The 20,426-nt window shown below is 47.4% G+C and overlaps 1 protein-coding gene across 27 annotated transcripts in view; it reads right to left on the bottom strand.

Moving 5' to 3' along the window:
• Positions 1-5,948: 5,948 nt before the first annotated feature.
• The window catches only part of ZMYND8 (zinc finger MYND-type containing 8), a 108,610-nt gene continuing 94,132 nt past the window's right edge, over positions 5,949-20,426 (bottom strand). For 16 of the 27 annotated variants that reach the window (XM_074318070.2, XM_088789078.1, XM_074318076.2 and 13 more), the window contains 7 exons: positions 19,575-19,655; positions 18,396-18,474; positions 16,314-16,553; positions 14,406-14,566; positions 13,314-13,380; positions 9,471-9,554; positions 5,949-7,511 (listed from right to left, as the gene is read on the bottom strand). In XM_074318070.2, the coding sequence (XP_074174171.2) occupies positions 7,372-7,511; positions 9,471-9,554; positions 13,314-13,380; positions 14,406-14,566; positions 16,314-16,553; positions 18,396-18,474; positions 19,575-19,655 (852 nt within the window). In that variant the 3' untranslated portion in view covers positions 5,949-7,371. The remainder of the gene's footprint in view (positions 7,512-9,470; positions 9,555-13,313; positions 13,381-14,405; positions 14,567-16,313; positions 16,554-18,395; positions 18,475-19,574; positions 19,656-20,426) is intronic. The other 11 variants (XM_074318074.2, XM_074318077.2, XM_074318081.2 and 8 more) reach the window with 2 other exon arrangements.

The following is a 20,426-nucleotide window of genomic DNA, read 5'->3' as shown; positions in this document are numbered from 1 at the left end:
ATGCCTGCTGTGTTTTCCATAGTAGAGAAATATTTTTCTATCAAAAGCAGTAAAACAAAAATGAAACCAAGGGACCTACATCTTTCAAGGTGAAAATCAATGCACAAATCTACTCTAACAAGTTTCATTTGCAAAGAAAACATTTCTACATCGTCTTTACCCCCCACCTGATCCACTGGTTTCTATTCCCTGTCTGGTCCTGGATGCAGAGTGTGAAATTCCCATCTTAACCACCACCCTGTATCTACCTCTGTCTGTTTTGTCCACTGCTATGTCCCCAGCACCTGAAACTGCCCAGCTAAGCACGGGTGCCTAATTAAGAACGAAGAAGTGGGGGAGGCCAGGAGGCTCAGTTAGTTAGAGTGCGAGCTCTGGGCAATGGGGCTGCCGGTTCGATTTCCACATGGGCCAGCGAGCTGCGCCCTCCACAACTAGATTGAAGTCAATGAGCCTGGGTGGCCAGATGGCTCAGCTGTTTGGAACGCGAGCTCTCAACCACAGGGTTGCCAGTTCATCAGTCTGGGTTCAAGTCTGTCATCAGTCTGGGTTCAAGTCCAGCTTCTGCCACTAACTAGCTGTGTGGCCTCAGGCAGCTTCCTAAGTGTCTCTGGGCCTGATGTCCTCAGCAGCAAAACGCAGGGTATTAGGATGCAGTGTATGTAAATAGCCTGGACTGTAGAAGATACTGTGTAGATGAAGTTCCCTTCTTCGCCTTCAGTTCATCAAGGTGAACCAAGGTCAAACTCAATTGTCCTAACGAGCTGTCTCTAGTGCCCAGCTGGCCTGGCCCCGGACCATTAACACATCATGTCCTGAAAAGAGCCCTGGGCAGAGAAAGCCCTGGGCCAGATAGCAAAGCCAATTGTTGAATCCCCGGCTGTATCTCTGGGTGAGAACTGGCTTGTTCAACATCCCTCCTCCTTCTGCTGTATCTTCCTGAATTGAGGAAGCTGGGAAGCTGCAAATTGTTCCCCAGGCCCCTTACAGCCAGGGGTCTGGAGCAGTTAAGGGCCCACCAATCAGTTGTGTTCACAGAGACTGTATGTGGTACTGAGTTAAGTAGGGAGAAAGGTGGCTGCCCAGAGCCTGCAGGTGCAGACCAGAATGAAGCTGGTGCAGGGCAGGCCCAGCAGCTGGTACGTCTGCTCGAGTCAGCAGCCATGCTTCCTGAGCCTGTGGGAGCAGCGCCACCTCCACCTCACCCCACCAGCAGCCCAGTCCTGCAGTGTGGCTTCCTCAGCCCTCCTTGTCATTCTGTAAATAGTCATAATGTGTCGATCACATCCATTCAGGGAAGCAGTCAGATCTGGCCCATCAGTTTGGGGCAAGTAATTTACGATGGCAATTAGACCTTGTCGTGCGGGAGACCTGCGGGGTCTCTGCTCCCGCTCCCCACATAGGAACGCAGGATATGGTGAGGCCAAAAAGGAACACCCACGGAGCCATAAGTATGGGAGTTATATCACTATATTCTCTCTGGCGGCATCTGCCTCTCTGCAATCCGCTCTTGCTAGCTCAGCCACCATCTTCTTGCTAGCCCCCATTTGCTGCTAGCGTAGCCACCGCAGTTATATTAGTGGCCAATGGCTCACTGGTTACAGCTGACGGCCAACTAGCCACAGCTGATGGCCATGCAATCACAGTTGATGGCCATTTACTACCTGAGCCAGCACCTGTCTATGTGAGGCCGAGAGCCTGGAAACTACTTTCTGGGGCTCTGTCCCCACAGACCTTATACAGTGGGAGGAGCTGGGGAGGTGAAGGTCTGAAAAGGGGCATCTGGCGTCACCAACCAGGCACTCTGAGAGGCCATGAGGCACGTCCAGCCACCCGAGTCTGCAGAGAGGCATGGGTAGGGAAATTGGTGGGGACCCATTGCCTGTGCAGACAGACATCCAGAGGAGGGCCCAGTGCTGACGTCCAGGAGCCAGGAAGAAGACCTGGTCTCAGCGCGGAGGACAGCAAGGACCAGCAAAGCCTGCTGGCACGTCTGCCACTGTCTGTCACCACACCTGGCCTCAATGACTTTGCAAGGGAAGAGGCCGCTGCTTCGTTTCCACCTTCAAAAATCTCACCCAACTTGCTCCTTTGGGTCAATTCTAACTCGGAATCATTCAAGGAAAGGGATTCCGGGGAAACTGATACAACACAGATTACAGACCAGTGGGCTCACTCAACCCTTCTGCTTTAACTGGGTGAATTCTGCTCTCTACAACTGGCCAGACTGACAGAAACTTTGGACAATTCTGCAGTGGGTGCTGCCAATATTTTTGTCAACCCAAGGGCTTTTGTTTAGACAATTTCTTACCTTCGGAATCTGCACCAAAAGCAGCCTGAATCTTACTTTTTCAGCCTCTCTTGCAGTTAGAATGTAAGCATGTGACCTAGGCTCAACCAATCAGATAGCCCAGATGGTACCCAGGCTCAGCCAATCAAATACATCCTGAAGGCACTTACACTCAGTCAATCAGATACACCCATCTCACCTCCCACCTCTCCTCAGACCTCTCTCCCTCTCTAATCTCATCAGTCTCACCCCCACCCCAAAGCCCTCCACTCTGGCCTCACCAGGCTGACTTCTCTTCCTGGAAGATGCCAGGTCCCCACCTCAGGCCTTTTATATTTGCTCTTCCTTCTGCCTGGGATGTTTTCCCAACCAAGTTAGTGGTTCTCAGCTCTGGCTGCCCATGAGGATCACCTGAGGAACTTTTAAAAAGTAAAGACACCCAAGCAGCACCTCAGAGAGACCCGTGTCCTTATTCAGGGAAGGGGGTGGCACCTGGACATTACTGGTTTGTTTGGTATCTCCCCAGGAGCTTCTGCTGTTCAGCCAGAGTTTAGAATCACTGCCCTAGACATCATGACTCTGTCCCCACCCTCTTCAGGTTTCTTCTGCTCAGAGTGCAGCTCCTCAAAGAGGCTGTTTGCAATCACACCATGTACCTCCCCTCCTTACCCTGCTTATTCACCTTCAATGTTTCCATCCCGTCTAGATACCGTGTTTTCCTGAAAATAAGACCTAACCAGAAAAGAAGCCCTAGCATGATTTTTCAGGATGACATCCCCTGAAAATAAGCCCTAATGCGTCTTTTGGAGCAAACATTAATATAAGACCGGGTCTTATTTTCAGGGAAACACGGTAGTATTATAAGCATATTTGACTGCTTCTCAGTGAGAATGTCACATGCGTGAGGACAGAGGCTGCATCTGCTTTGTCCAGTGCTGTATCCCCTGTGCTTGGTTCAAACAGAGGCTCAGTAAGTTGCTGGAACAACTTGGCCCCACCTTCTTGTCTCATCAAGGTCCGGCTCCTTCTCTAGGACTGCAGTTCTGCATGATGGCCACCAGGTGGCGAGAGTGCCCGATTGCATTCAAGGTCACCCCTAGCCGGTCCCGGCCGGGTGCTGTCCCCTGCTTGGCCATTGCAAAGAGACAGGAGCAAGAACCACGGCAGACCCCATCGCACCTCCCTCTTCTCATTAGATTCAGAGACTTTGGGCATCTGAAAACACTCAGCCCAGGTTAAAGTCGGAAGAACCCCCGTCTGGAACTTTCCAGTCCTTCCCCTTGTATCTGGCCGCTCACTGACCCTCCAGAGTTGCAGCCACTTGGGGTAAGACCCACGAGCCCCCTCACACAGCACATGACTCACACGCGCGCAGGTCTGTTTGCCTGCCAGCGGTGGGGGATAATCTGCGTATCCAGCAACGGAGGGCTGTGACGGGCACCCATCCCCTTCCACATTCCAGGACCTCAGACTGCAGAGGCACGAAGCCACGCTGGACCTGTACCAACATGAACCACGCCACCCCACCCCCAGATTCATGGTTAAAAGGGGAACAGACGTGTATCAAATGCTGACATTTCTGTACAGAAAGGCGAGAGAAGACGTCCTCTGCATTGGTTTGGAAATGCCGACTCGGAGGGATGCGCAAGGAGGGACGACGCACGCACGGGGAGGGGGAAGGGGAGCCTCTCCATCTTTTCAAATTTGAGGCATGTGACTATTACATCATCAAATAAACAGTAAATTTCTATATGTTTAAAAAGCAATCATTTCTCTACCACTGAGTAAGCCACTTCCTGCTGGGATGTCCTTTCTAATACGGGAAACTGCTGCTGGGACGGGAAGGGAGGGAGTTGGGGCGGGGGGGGGGGAGGCAGAGATACTTCAGGTGAGGAAAGCTGAGGCTGCCTGTTGGAACCTGCCCCACCACTTAGGAGCCTTGTGCCCTTCCTCAGAGACAGAGCAGTGAACAGGGATGGGTAACTGCTCAGGGATGTGGCAAAAAACTAGTAAGAGGTCGAGACAGAGGGTAATGGGAGCTGGAGGTGGCTACAGAGGTGGCATCTGAAAGGCAACCTGAAGACTAAGGTGCCAACCATGAAAGATGGCAGTGGGGTAATGTGCCTTCCCTCTGGCAGCCTTGGCCTCTTACCCCTAAATGGACTGTGTCCACCGCCTCTTCTGTGGTCTTCAGGATGAACTGAGGTAATACAGGGAAGGTGCACATGCACGCCCAATAAAAGGAAACAAAAAAATTTTTAACCTCAAAAATGACGAGTAAGGGCGAACAGATGGCTCAGTTGGTTAGAGCGCCGTCGCTCAACCACAAGGTTACCAGTTCGACTCCCCCAAGGGATGATGGGCTGCACCCCCTGCAACTAACAACGGCGACTGGACCTGGAGCTGAGCTGCGCCCTCCACAACTAAGATCAAAAGGACAACTTCACTTGGATGGAGCTGATCAGTCCTGGGAAAAACACACCACTCTCACCCAATAAAAAGCTCTAGAAATACACACTGTTCCCCAATAAAGTCCTGTTCCCTTCCCCCCCCTCCAAAAAAAAAGACGAATAATCAAATAATGCCCCATCTACTGGAAAGAGCAGTTAAATACAAGTCAAATGAGACTCTCACAGGTGGCCTTGAGCTAGTTACTTCTGGGGCTTGTTTCTACATCAGCCAGTAGGTCACATCAGGGTGGCCAATGGCTCTTTCTCGGTTGGCTCGTGACCAAGGATCAAGGGGAAAACCAAAGCCTGCCATGTGAATGCCCCAGACCACTGACTAGAACAGCCAGTGCCCTCCCTGCCTTGCTCACTCCTCTAAGTCACACAGGCCTTCTTGATGGTCATCGAGCGTCAAGCTCACACATGCCCCAGGTCCTTTGCACTTGCTGGTCACTATCTATGATGCTCACCCACGTTCTCTTCCTCACCGCCAGCTCCTCATTCATGCCTCAGGTCAAATGTCCCCTCCTGAGAGAGGCCCCCGCGTGGTCTCAGCTGGTGTCGCTGCCTTCACCCTTGGTCCTGCTCTAAACTGTCCCCATTGTTCTTTTCACAGCACTGGTCAGCAAATGGCTGTGGGCCAAGGCCAGCCCATTCTCTGCTTTTGTACAGGCCGGGCCGGGAACTGAGAACCATGTTTACATTTTTAAATGGTTAAAAACAATCATTTTGTGACACGTGGAAATGAAATAAGCAGGTGTGCCTGGGCAGTGCTGACGTCACACGCTGCCCACGCAATTCCTATTAGCTCAGGTTTCCATTTCGGCCAGGGCAAGACAATTCACTCCCTGCCCACTGGTTTTCTAAGACGGACCCAGGATTTCCCTTCGGTTTCACATCTCTATCACAATGTCCAAGGAGCTGGTGGACTTCCCAAGAAAGCACCCACCACCAGCTGCCCTTGTTCATAAGGTGCTACCACCTATGCAGATGTTCTTGACCTCTGGCCTGGCCGCCTGTGTTTGGTCGTGCAAACCTGACACGGCCATCCGGACTGAAGGGAAAACTGCAAATTCGAGGACGACCAAGCCATTTTTCCAAAACAGTTTTAATTAAAAAAAGGTGAAGAATCTGAAAAAATTGGGGGAGGGAAGGAACCCAAAAGAGCATATACCGTGTGAGTCCACTGGCTCAGTCACAAAGAAACACCATCATCAAAAAAGATATTTAAGTTTAATACAAATTTTATACAAAGAAAATGTGAAAAAATACTTCCATATGCTAAAAGCAATTATGCTTCACAAATAAGGCCAGCTAGGCTATTTTTTTTTTTTTTGACAACTGCAATTCACAAATGTTCTTTCTCTCCTGTTTTCTTCTAATACTCTTTATTTCTTCTCTAATATGGGTAACTAGCTGGAAACTGTACAGTTCGCATCCTCTTATCAACAATGAAGAGAAAATAAACGAGACTAAAATGTACAACAAAATGTACTGGAATGATATCGTACAATTAATTTTCCCATATACATACATCACCTTTTGCTTTGTTCAATGCTTTTTCGTTTACACAACATACAAAATGGTACTACAGCATACGTAGTGTAACAGACAGCATGGTGGGTGTCTTTTCTCTCACACTGCCTTTGTTTCATGCTTACATAAAAACGTAAAATTCCATCATATAAATACTACAGACATGCTTCATCCCAGACTCAAATGCTCTCTGCGTGCGTCTTGCCTCTGAGTTCTTGCTTCCGAGAAGCACCTCATCTCTTCCCAAGTGTGTGTGAGTGTGTTTAAAGGAACCACAAAGCAAAGATAAGCTTCCTCTTTGTTCCAGACCTTCCGACTCTGACACTTTCTGTATGTTCTTCTCTTCTGCGATTCAGTTGAGCGGGGCTTGTTTCTGTTTCTCTTCTGTAAACAAGGACATTATGTTTTCCCTTTTAGGAGTAAAGTCATCATGTAAATCACATAAAATAAACTAGCTTCTCCATGTGTCCTTCGGGGCCAGAGAGCTTGCATTTGATACCATAGTAACGTAGTATTTGAAAGGGGCCAATGGCTCGATGTTACGTGCCCACGACAGCACAGAATCTGTGCCGGAACTCATGGTCCTAGCGTGCTGCGTCCAGATGTACGAAGGAAAGCGGCTCACGTTGCCCTGGGCACCCCAGGATGAGGACCTGTGTGCAACAGCCACCCCTGGGCTCAGTCCCCATACATTATGTGACAGAGGGGCTGATGGACCATTTCTTCTCCAACATCAAAACATTCTTTTTGTTGTTGGGTGTGGTTTTTTTTAATTGCTTTTCTTTTTTTTTTTTTATAAGTTAAAGTCAATACAAATATAAAAAGGGGAAGGTACTCTAGGCTCGATGACATCCACAAATTGTACATTATTTACAACTAAAGCGTAGGTTTCGTGTGAGTGGAACCGTCCTCAGGCAAAGCTAATGCTGGACGTTATGTAGTGTAGGTGCCCCCTATGCAAAGGCTGAGTCTGACTGTTGGGAATTCTCAAGTCTGAACGTGGTACTGCTCCTGCCTCACGTTTCCTTGCGGCTTCCTGTTTTCCTGGGGTCTGTTTTTTTTTTCCTCCCGGGGGTGGATGGCTTGTGTCGCAACTTGTCCCTAGTCCCAGAAGGTGTCCAGCCGAGACTCTTTCGGGATGAGACTCTTCGAACTGGTACTGGCCTTGTGCTCAGAACGCGACGACCCTCGCTTTTCATCGTTACTGCTCCAGCAACTGGATTTACTACTCCGGGAATGGTCTGAGGAGGAAAACCAACAAAGAGGCGTGTTTAGCATCCCTGGCCACCTCCACCGAAGCAGAAATGTCCCACCACTTGACCTGCACCTCCTCTCCAGGAAGCCACCTTCCCCTCCCCACTCCACAATACTGATGATTAAATACTGCCACCACTGATGTCCCCAAATGTGTGGGTCTGCAGAGCACAAAGGCAGAACACCTTCGTTTTTTTAGGATTTAACAGCATCTGGTGGGAACACAATAGGGTGTCATGCTCACAGAGAATAAAGATTAGTGAGAAAGGCACTAAATTGCTGAAGAAAGCACTGTGGGGGCCTGGGTACCCTTGTGACATGACTGAATGACACCACGCAACCCATGCACTTGTTTCTAACCTTGGCCATGGGCAAAAGGCACCAAAATTTGGCATTCGATATACTTACTTACATCAGACGTTTCTTTCTTTAATCAATTTATAGGCAACTCGAAAAAACAGACTTATAACCAAACCACGCAAAGGAGCAGACCATAAAGAAGGACTGTGGACCAGAATGGTCAGTCCAACTAGGAATACAGACCCACTGGCTCCCAGTAAGGACAAGCTTGAGGGTCACTGCAAGATGCAGAACCAGAGTAAGACCTAAGAGAGCTTCACGGATGTGTCTACCACAAGGAGCGCAATACTGACCGAGTAAGAAATGAGGAAGTTGAAGGAAGAGCCAGACGAGGCATCTGTAAAAACTGTCAAACAACCCAGGCCTGAGGCTCAGTGGACAGTCGGTGACAAGACCTATCAGCAAACTACTAAGATCCCATCGTATCTGAGCGCACGTACCAAGTTCACACAGGTTGGGACAAAACTTTTTTTTTAACTTTTTGACGTGTGGTGATTATAGTTCATTGAAAGAAGTCAACTGTTGACTTCCAGTCACGATGGCGGAGAAGGTAAACACGGTGCTCGCCTCCTCCCACGACCACCTCACTTACAACTCAACTACAGAACCACCATCATTGAGAATCGCCTGAAGTCCAGCTGAACAGAAGTCTTATAGGTGAGGACATACAGAAGAAGCCACGTTGACACTGAAATGTTTAGATCTGACACCAAAACCTTGGTATGGACAATAAAAGAATAATAAACTGAATCTCATTTAACAAAAACAGTCCACTGTCAAGCTTAGGGACAGAATCGGAATGAGTGAGGAGGGGATCCTATCATCACACAGGGGGATGACAGTTCTTATCACCTGGTAAAAAGACATGCATGTGTGTTGTCACGAGTTCTGTTTCTGGAAGATAAACAGTGAAGAGAATAAGGATCGCCAAGGGGATGTAGTCACTCAGAGGGAACTCTTTTTAGCCACTTGCATCAATGATCGAAAAGGGGCAGGGTTCTGCCATCAGTCAAGGGTGGACTTGTAACAACCCTTCTTCTACCTCTTAGGTATTCTTCCGGATTTGTGATGCCTACACCTTTAGTTTTTCTGGAAGGTCTCTGGAGGGTGGTATAGCTGATCATCACCGTACATGAGAAAACCCTACAACAATTCAGTCAAGCCACAGAGAAGGAGCTAGAAGAAAAGGAAGCAGGGCTGAGCTTAGTACAAAAGCTGCGTTGCAGAGCCAGGCTGTATCTGCAGGGCCTGACTCCTCACATGGACAGGACATGGGGCACTGGCTGGTGTGGCCGATCACTGCAGGGGAGAACCAGTGTTAATCTAGGACCCTTGATGCAAAGAGCGAGGACGAGGCCCCCAAGAAGCCAAACCATATACTCTGGCTCTCTCATTTCCTACTACAGTTTGGACGGCCACCAGAGGCCCAGCTAAGAAGAAATACAAGCTAAAACAAGACCCGTCACGCAAAGGAACAGAAGGCACGCCCCACAAAGAAACACACACTCACAAATACACACAAAATGAGCCTTCTGCATGCCAGGAAAAATTTCCTGGCAGCTTTTGTGAGACAGGATTATACTTACACTTCTGGGCTGGGTAGGTGGGGTGCGGCTGGTGGTCTGTGGTGGTTGGGGCATAGGTGGGTTGCTTGTCACACCTGTCGCTAACTGAAGAGATAGGACAGGTAGCCTCAGAGTCTGTCAGAGCTCAAATCCATACAACCCCAAAGCGCTCACTATTTTTGTTCATCAATAAGATACAGCTCTTAAAACTAGTGTGTTTACGTCATCATTCTCCAATTTATATATTCACAGGAGACTAAAGCTTTTCAAAAAATGCATATTAAACCATAAACAGGACCACTGGACATGGCATGGCCTGACAGGTGGAAATAAGGTATACAGTGACATTAAGAGCCAACTTTGTAAGCCACAGATTCTCAAAATTTTGAGAGCAAAATCCTCAACCACTGGCTGCACCGATAGCCTAACTCAGCCAGAGAAAGAGGTGTCAGAACCAAAGTAAGATACGAGGCACCACCCAAGGAAATCAGATTACTTAGGGCAAGTGATAACTAATCTACGGCCAAGGGTGGTGACAAAAAAGGGAGGGGACAGCAACGAAGGTGCCTGTGGGGAGGCCAATCGAGGAAGGGGGTACAGACGAGCTACCACAGGCTATCAAGTGAGCCCCATTCTCAGCACCGATGGTAGGATACCAACAAATAACACCTGAAATTCAAGAGTCAAAAATCAGGGACACGAAAGGTATCTCCATAAAATAACTGATACGGTGAAGAGTTTGTTAGGGAATAACTGAAGATGTCATCAAGGAAAAGAAATAGAAGCTCCAGGAAAAAATAAGTGTGGGCAAGAATGGAAAGGCACTCACAGTACACTATTGGCTCTGCACCAAACGGCACGGTCACAATGATGGAAACGCCAAGTTATCGCATTTCGATTTTTCAGACTCGGCCAACAGTCTGTAGCGGGAAGACTCAGTTGCAGTTCTAGAACAGAGCTCATGTCCTCAACCTTGAAGATGGGAAAGGCACAGCGGAGATGGAAAGTCTGGATATGACAGAGGTAGGAGAGGTGAGGGAGGAGATGGGCCACCAAGAGAGGGACCAAGAGACACTGCCTCTAGCTGACAGAACAGGAACTAAAGAGTAAGTGTTGTATCTGACCAGAGTAACCCAGAGCCCATAAAACAGTGCTGTAAGTAATTTGGGATGAGGAGGGGAGAAGACAGGTCATATATGACTCTAACTCTCATCTTTTAAAGGTCGAAAATCAACAAGCAATTTCTAAAGCTGAAGTCCAAAAAGAGAAGTAGAGGGATGAACATGATTTACAAATAAGAAGGCAAGTACCAGACACACAACACAGCAGTAGACACTGGGACCAGCTCTGCTTTTCCCCGTGCGATTTCAGTTCTTCTAACTATGTGCATGTAATGCTTTGCTTCAAATCTGAAAATGAACAGACAAGCCAACAGGAGGGGTCCATGCCCACACCAAGAAAGCTCATACCCCCACTTCACCTTTCGTCTTCCTCCCAACTACACTCCTCCCCTTGCCATCCTAGTACCAGATGCTTCTAAAGAGCTCAGATCCCATTGTTTTATAGAGCCCACTTTCCTCTACAAGATGTCATCTGCATTGCCACCAATAGCAACAGCGGGTGCAGACATTAAGTTAGACGTACAAGGAATTCGAAGGGGAGCTGTCCGCCTTGTTCACCACTAAACTCCCAGCCCTAACACAGGGCCTGGCCCCAGAGACACTAAACAAACGCTGGTATACCTCCAACTCTCTGCAAAAGCCCAGTGCCATGCACCCTCCAAGAATCGAAAGTAGAATTTGGGATCTACCCCTCTCCCTTCCTGTCCCCTCCTCCCCTTTGCTGCTCCCCCTTCTTCCTCCTCCATCAAGTCAACAGACTCTTGGACATCATTTTCTCCTCCCCAAGCCACCTGGCACCAAGTCACCAGCATCTACCAGGGCTTCTTGCCTCCTCTCCCCAATTCGAACCTTCCTTTCCACCCCATTGGACACCAGTGTGCTACAGGTTGGGGTCAGCCAACTATGGTCCAGGCCAAATCCATCCCAATGCCTGTTTTTTCAAATATAGTCTCACTAGAGCGTGGCCATACTCACTTGTTTATGTATTATCTACGTCTGCTTTCATCCTACAATGGCAGAGTGGAGCTGTTGGAACAGAGGCCCTGTGGCCCGCAAAGCTTAAAATATTTCCTATGTGGCCCTTCATAGAGTTTGCCGCCCCCTGGGCTAGGTGATACTTTATTCACCTCAGAACTGGAATATGGTGCAGCTTCCAACTACGCTCCTGGCTACAGTCCCGCTGATTCCAACAGATTCTATACACCGCGGCATCATTCCTCTTCCCAACGCCATTATCCGGCCGTTTTGCGGCTCCACAACCCTAACAGCGCCCCCTGTCGGAAAGAGTGTTTCTCCAACGGGCCTTTCTCACACCACCTGTACAATTCTGACACATCCACAATCGTCCTACATACTACCTAATTCATGTTTTTGTTTTAAACTCATTTTTGAACTTAAATAAAGCAGAAACTCGCATATCACCAGCAAATGCAGAAAATCGATAATACTTGCCATGCGTAGAAGCCAAGGTTACCAACAAACATAATGAAAACCAAATTGCAGTATTCATTTCTAGGTGCGCATCGTGCTACTCAGGTCTAAAGGCGGCTTTCTCTTTGCTAAAAAGAGAAACTGGAAAATATCAGAGATGCAAAAGACGTCTCTGCACCAAAGTGAACTTGTTCTCAGAAATTGAAAGGGAAGTGAGAAGGGAGTTACTTTTTCAACAGGTTGTTCAATTGTATTTCATGCCAAATTTATATTCTCCCTAAAATCAGTTCATGCCACTCCCTCTTATCCCCATCTCATCCCCTTCTGATCCCACTCTCCAGCCCCCACTATCCAGCCCCCAGGCACCCTAACAATGACATCACTACTTCCTCTACGTACTTAATATGCAAAAATGAAATAAAATTTTTGGAATTATCCAGCAGAGAGAAACATCTTAGAGCTGAAGGGCCTTAAATTAAGCAGAACTGTGCTCAAGGAAAAAAACCTTCTCTGAACCCTTCTGGAATGACCCAAAATAGTACATTTAGGAGGGTACAGACCCTTTAGGCTAGAAAGAAGGACAGCTCAAATCTTACAGAAGAGAAAAACCACAAGTTAGTTTCAGAAAACCCCCAAATACAGCCTACCAGGTTATTTATTCCCTAAGAGGAAAGGTTTCACAGAAAGAGCAATCATCTAAAATTTTTCTTCATTTCTCTAATGGCTCAAGTGCCCTCATCCACCAAATGCAGGTGTTGGGACCTCAGGAATAAAGTTTCCCACGTTTTCATTTCCTGTGGTTACTTCCCTGAGGGCGGAAGAATTGCCTGACCCAAATGCACATCTACCCACCCCAGGTCAGCAACAGAACCTTCTGTCCAAATGAAGTTTTATGTGGAACCCCAATACATAAAACAAATGCAGCAGAACCTCAAATAACATCATTTCGTTCAATGTTATAACATTGATGAGATGCCGTAGAAACTTCCCTCTCATGTCTATCAATTAGCCTATGTAACAATGGTTTTTGTCCTATGTCATTTCGCTTTAAGCTGCAATACCTATCCACAACATTAAGTGAGAACTTACTGTACGGGTAAATACTGATGTTTGGAGAGGTGTCTGAAAGCTGACTTGCCCAACCACTCCCTCACCCCCCACTGACCCGCCCAGGGCACCCCCAAGGATCCCTGAGGATCCACAGTAGTTGAAAAACCACTGCCATTAACCCTTATAGTTCTCTCTGACAAAATGGCTTCCCTCTGCCAGTGTGGAATGTGAGAGCACCTTTTCCCACCAGGGGGCAACATACCAGAGCCTTGGTTGGAGCCTAAGAGAATGGAGGAGGGCGTCTCCCTGGAGCCAGAAAGGTCGAGGGTCTAGAAATACAAAGAGAGAGAGATGGACTCAAGGCACTGGGGCCAATGTAGCCCCCAGGGAAGCCCAGGGATCCGTGGGGGTGCTCATTTCTGCCCCCCAGGCACCTTTGTGCCCTCTGCCTGGTGTGCTCAGGCAGGGGAGGCCTGGTCAGCGGGGGTGGCCCTCCACCTACGCTCTGTTTCCAGACTGAACAGGCTGGAACACAGCACTGGGATGGCCCCTTACTCAACCCTGTAACCACAGCTTCCAGAACGTTCACTGTTTCCTCAACTTCCCTCACTGGCCTACCCACCCTCCAGATTTGTGCCATATCCAAAAAGGAAGTGTATTACTCCAAAATTATATTAATTCGTTTTTATTTCACATTAACCTCTAACTAGGCCATAATATCAATACCAAAAAAAAAAGGGTTTTGACTGTTGAGATAATGACTTATTTTTTTCTCCTAATACACATTGAAATACATACATAGTGACTAAGAATGTAAAAAGTTACCCAATGTGCCACCTAAAATAATGTTTGCCTACAATCCATGTCACCTATACCACACACTGACAAGCTAAGCAGTACAACCTTCGCTGTCCAATATGGCAGCCACCAGTCACATGTGAGTGTAAGGATTTAAATTAACTTAAATTAAATAAAATGTAAAATCCAGGTCCTCGGTCACACTGGCCACAATTCAAGTGCTGGGCCAGCGGCTACCATATTGGTCGGAGCAGACAGAACACGTTTATCATCACAGAAGGTTCTACTAGACAATGCTGTTTGGAACTTTGAGAGTCGGCGGGAAGCAGCTGTCAAATCACACAAATGTCAAAGTGGGCTCCACCCCGGTCCACAAGTCCCCGGTGAAAAAGAACCCTGCTAAGACTCTGTCATCTCCACCTACAGCCTGACTGCCCCACCTTGAAGACACACATGCCTACTACAAAGGGGGACTTTCAGGCGGGCAGGCAAGGGGGATAGGTCCTGCTTGGCCCCAAGGGTTGGTGCCACTGGCCAAAGGCGTGCAGGTACTCACCGAGCCACTGTCCTTGCTTTTCTCGGCAGACGTCTCCTTGTCTTTGGAGGCGCTGGCTGTTTCTGCAGGGGCTGCCTGCGTGCTGGAGGAACCTCCCTGGGCTGACTTGTTTAGTGTTTCTGTGTTCACCTCGGTATCTGCTTCCTGCTGAGGGGCGGTAGCTGGGAGTGAAGGGGAGAGAAGCTACGTGTAAGCTGAGCGTGATGTCTTCTGGACCTGCAGGGAGCCCTGCTCTGCACACGTGCACCGGGCTCAGTAAACCAACCCAACCACCACCTGTAACGGAGGCAGCTGCTGCTCAGGCCCACCAACCCAGGGCACACGTGCAGGCGCACCGTGGCCAGACCTCCACAGTTTCCCAGAAGCGGGAATTCCAGACCCTGTGTGAAAATGTTAATTTTTATAGTAATTCATGTTTGATTAAATCATCCTGGAGATGAAAGCTCGTTCATGAATCAAATGAAGGCCATCATCGAGAGCCAGCTACTGCTGATCTAGAATTACTCACTTCATCAATTCTAGTTTGAGACCTATTTCAGCCCTGTGGAACTGCTTCCTTCTAAGGCAAGGTGGGGAAATCCATGTGTAAAGCAACCTGATGGCAGAGGCACAGAGCATCTGGAGACGGTAGAAATTTGGACAAAGTGATAAACAGGGCATTTGAGAGAAATTTCAAAGGACGGACATTATGATGCCACAAAGAAAGGAAAGCTGAAGGGCCATCTTGTAATAACACAAAAGGCTCATCAGACACATTCCAGAACTTAGGAGAATTTAACTCCACGGCAGGAAGAGATTTAAAGTCACTATTAAGACATCTCTCTAAGGAAGGTTAAAGGACACGACAATGTATGGTTTAAAATTGCCTTTTTAAAAATGACAAAATAGCAGGTCAGTATAGAGCAGGAGTCGGCAAACTAATCACCAGTTTTTGTAAATAAAAGTTTTACTGGAACGTAGCCACGCCTGCCATTTACACAGACTACGGCTGCTTTGGCCCTACAGAGGTGAGCAGTTTCCACAGACCACATGGCCCACATATCCTAAAATATTTACTCCCTGGACCTTCACAAAAAGAGGCTGCCAACCCTAGTCTAGAGGGTGTTTCTCAAACTTGGTCTTTTACACATCACCTTTGAAAAGTTTGCCAGTCTACAGACATACTTCCTTGTCATGTTATTTATATTGTTTTTATTTAAATAAATTCTCTACAATGGAGGAGACTTTTAATTCTAAGCATATAAAGCTAATATTATTTGCCACAAAGAAAAGCTAACTGTAAAAATTATTTTAAAATAGTATTAATAAATTCTAACTAGACAGCCCTGAGAACTGCTTGTTCTGTGTTAGAACACTTTTTCCTTCCAATCAGAAATGGGAATCCTTATTATTTAAAGCCGTGAGTCCAGGATTACTTAAAAAGTAGGTTTTCTCAACTTTGGCACCATTTTATTGACATTTTGGGCCAGATCATTCATTCTGCGTTGTGGGGAGCTACCCTGTGCACTGTTCAGTGTTTAGCAGCATCGGGGGCCTCTACCTGCTAGATACCAGTAGCACCCCCCTTATAACCACTGCAAATGTCTGCCGTTATTGCCAATGTCTTGAGGAGGACACAAATAGTTCCCCCAGTTGAGAACCACTCACATGGAACCAAAATCACCTAGGCTGTCATTACAAGGCCCACACTTTGGCAAACAACGCAAAGACGAGCAGAGTTTCGCAATACCTGTACCTCGAGTCTCAAGTACATGGGTGCAGCTCTCGTGTGTGTAAGGGAGTGAAAGACGAGGGACTGGGCAAGCCACCCTTGCTGTGTCAGCCCCCTCTGTGGCCCTGTGGTCCGCGGGGGGAGCCAAACACCCACCCCGCTGCAGCCTGGGACAGGCGTTGCCTTGGCGGCAGTACCTGACTGGGTACAGGACTTCATATGCTCGGGCCAGTGGGCCTGCTGGCAGGGGTAGTCGCAGTAGCTGGTGTTCCAACAGCAGTAGAAAATGGCCTCCTTCTTGCAGTTGGCACACCACTGCTTCTTCTTGGTCTCGTCCACAGCCTGCTGCTTTTCCAGCTCCAGCTGCTTCTTCACCTCGGCGATGAGCCGGTCCCGCTCCTGTTCCAGGCTCTGTCGCATCTCCGCCATGGTCAGCTCTGACGGAGGAGGGGAGAGGACACTGGCTCCATCACCCGTCTCCTGGCCCGGGGTGTGGGGTTATTCAGACCAGATCAGAAGGGAAGTACAGGGTGTGGATTCCAATAGACACAGATATGGATCCTGGCTTGGAAATGCCCCGGCTGTGGGACCCTCTGGGCCAGTAACCACCCCAAGCCTCAGTGTCTTCGTCTGTAAAATGGTCACTCATCACCATGAACTGACAGAGCTGCTTAATGACATATTAAGGTAATGAGACAAATCTCAATCATGATACAGAAATAATGGGAGCCCCTCACTGGTTCTGTGGGAAGCCTTCAAATAAACCCTGAAAAGAATTTCCACTAAACTCACTTTGAAGTTTGTCACAAGTATAAGCCTTTTTTTCTATCAAATACTTATACGGCACCTACCATATGCAGGCATTATTCCAAGCACTTTATAAATATTAAATAATTTAATCCTTATACCAATCCTACGAGGTAAGCACTATGATACCCCTTTCACAGATGAGGAAACTGAGGTGCACAGCTAGTAAGGGCAGAGTTGGGACTAGAACTCAGACACGATTTCTTTTTAGTGTGTTTAGTTAGTGACAATGGATCCAATCTACCAGATGGCGGGCGCTGTGTGTGACCACTACGCTAACAGGACAACTACCCAATTTCTCTAATTTTACGTCATACAACAAGTCCATTTGCAATTCACCTGGGAGCAACCTGCATACTAAGACAGATGGCTCCTTGATTCTTTAAAATCCTCTTTCTGAAATTAGAAAAAGACCCCTCCAAACCAGACCTGTAAAAAACATTAACCCTTTGTCAAGAAGAAAACATATTCAGCCAGTCACAACCTTTCTGTCACTCGCCATTGCCCCTACCTAGGAGCCTTCAAACTATGGCAAGTTCTGGCCAACCCACATATATATGTTTTCAAATGTGCAGCCAACATTTAAAAATGGAGAGATTCTGCAGAAAAATGGATTTTTCGACTTTACTAGAAAAACAAGAAGCAACATCCAAATAAACCTACACGGCAACAAGCTAAAGAACAGAAGGCTCCTTCTCTGGTTGGCTTCTCCATAAGGATTCAAGTTTATACGGCCCACGTTCAACCTGCATCACCAGTGAGCAGGTAGGCACAACTGGGCAGGGCTCCCGAACAAAAGAGAACCTACGGTTTCCAGCATTCAGACTCTGAGGCTGGTATGACATGAGGGTCTAAAATCCACGAGCTCTACCTTCGGGGAGAAAAACCTTTGAACAATATTCATACAGAATGGTAGGTAAAATAGCTGTCAATCTAACCCAGGGACCAACAAAGTACCTTTGTTGGTAACAGCGTGGGCTGCACAGTCCATATTCCAGAATTTGCTAAAATACTCAATATTCAATGAAATTAGGAGGGAAAGTCTGGACTTAAATCACGGTTGTGTGATTTTTGAACAACTTCCCCTCAGCTTCTTCATCGGAAAACTGGGGTAAGAGAGCCCTTCAGCGTAAGGGTTTCTGTAAGAATTAAATTAGCTAATTCATGAAAAAATACTTATAACGGTTCCTGGCACAAAGAGTTCAGTAAGTAGAAGATGCTACTACTATTATTACTATGATCTTGTTGCTGATGTTGGTTGGTATTTTGAAGAGAGGAAAGGAGGGTGCTGTTTATACCTGCTTTTATGCCTACTTTTATACCTGGCTTCTCCAGGTTGGACTCTCCAGGAGGCTATGGTCTCCCCAGGGGTGGTACAACCCCTAGCCTACTTCTGACTCAATTCACATCTGGGCCTGACACCCAAGATGGTCACGGCCATAACTTCCTCAGTACCATTCGCCGGGCCTTACCCAAGTTGTGTTTCATTTCGGAGAGCTCTTGCTGGTGCAGCCACTGCAGCTTCTCGATCTCGATCCTCAGCCTGCGAATCTGTAACAAAAGAGTTAAGACTTGAGAAGCGTGTCTGGGTGCCATTCACCAGCAAGGCCCAGAGGCTCCACCTCTCACCATAAGGGCTGAGAGCACATGCTGACCCGAGGAGCAGGCAGCCTAGATCTGTGCCAATCTCCCCACAGCTACAATCGAGACAGGCCAGTGGGTTAACCCAAATTCACAAGAACTTGTTCCAGAACACAAAATACAAGCAGTCCATCTTGTCTAAGAAATAGTGGCACCAGGAAAAGCCACTTAAAGTGAAAACAAGGACCAGATTTTCATAATACGTAAGAGGTTTGATTAGGACTTTGATCTACAAAAATGAAACCGAGACAAATAAAGATAGCTTTATTTTATCTCCTACCTTTTATGCCACAGCCATTCACTGGAAATTCCAAAGCCTAATATCTAGAAACCCAGGGGGTATTTTTAGGGCAGAGGGATAACTTTGGGGCCAAATTTATTTGGAGGAAAAAAACACCTCACTCTGCAATGATAATGAGGTTTTTTTAGTGTTTAGGAATCACAATGTTCTCAGCTGGGCAGATTTTGCCCTTCCCTAGGTTCCCTGTATGACACTGCCTAGGAGACATTTTGTTTGCATCTGGCTTGCAGTGAATTAGCCTGAGAGAGAAATTCAAGGCGGTTTATTTTTATCAGTGGTCACTTCATAAGTGGACATTTGAACATTTTCACCACTCGCGTCTCTAGGCCATCACTGAAATTGTGGAAGCACAAATGCTTAGACAACAACGATCACAGGTATAAAAAGTCCAAACTTACAAAGAAGATCAAAGAGCCGATTTTACATGGACCAAAAGACCCAGATTCCCATTTCACCGGTAGGTTAACTCAGGCTCTGGCTTTGGCTGTTTTATGAGAAGTGAACGGATCACACATAGCTGTCTCGACAGAGCCGGCCTCCTGGCTCAATAAAGAAATACCCTCACCCACAACCCCAATCAGCACGGCAAGCCTGGCAACCGAAGCCAGGGCCCTGGGAGGGTTTCCAGAGAAGCTTCTCCGTGGCACCATCCTACAGAAGCCCATAAAACACACTGACCCATGAAGGGAAGTAACGTGTCATCTCTGACCTCAGCTATTGTGCTTCCGGTAGTGTTTTTAGAAAGATCGTTGTATATTTCTGTCATCGTTCCTTTTATGGCATCCATCATCTGAAAGATAAAAAACAGACACAATTTAGGCGATCACTTCCCCAAGCTTTTTCTAAATGACATACATCTAAACTCTTGCTGTATAAAGCACCAGTTCTAAAATGGAGGTTTGTGACTGGTGAGGGAGGCAGGGGGTGCTACTGGCATCTAGTGGGTAAAAGCCAGGAGCACACCAAACATGCCACACGGCACAGGACAGTCCCCACAACAAAGAATGATCCAGCCCAAAATGTCCCTGGTGCTGAGGTTGAGAAACTCTGATCTAAACCAGGGCAAGGATCACGCACAAGAGCCCCGTCTCACATTCTGGGAGCAGAGCACGACCATAAAGCTAGTTTCTACAGTCACGGGCTAAACTGGACAGGCCGAACTTGGCCCCCAGATGTGTCTGGTGTGGACAGCACAGTGGGTTCAAGGGAGGGATTGCTTTGTTTTATTGCTGTGTGTTTTTTTTCCTTAATTCTTTCCCCTTTAAAAAAAACCCAAAACTGTTTTATTGAGGTATCATTGCGATAGCATGCCATTCACCCATTTAAAGTGTACCATTCAGTGGCTTTTAGCAGAGTCAGCTGTACATCATCACCACAATTAATTTCAGAACCTTTCATTACTCCAAAAAGAAACTCTGCTCCCCCTCTGCCTTTACATCCCCCCTTTCCAAAATCCGCATTGCGCCCCAGCCCCTGACAATCACTAATCTACTTTCTATCTCTATGGATTTGCTTAGTCTAGAGATTTCACATCCATGGACTCACAATATGGGGTCCTCTG

Source organism: Rhinolophus sinicus, chromosome 13, assembly GCF_057876585.1.
Source record: "Rhinolophus sinicus isolate RSI-liver-muscle chromosome 13, RSI-T2T, whole genome shotgun sequence".
Lineage (NCBI taxonomy): Eukaryota > Metazoa > Chordata > Mammalia > Chiroptera > Rhinolophidae > Rhinolophus > Rhinolophus sinicus.
The sequence above is the reverse complement of the archived record's forward strand: the minus strand, read 5'-3'. Positions and strand labels throughout refer to the sequence as shown.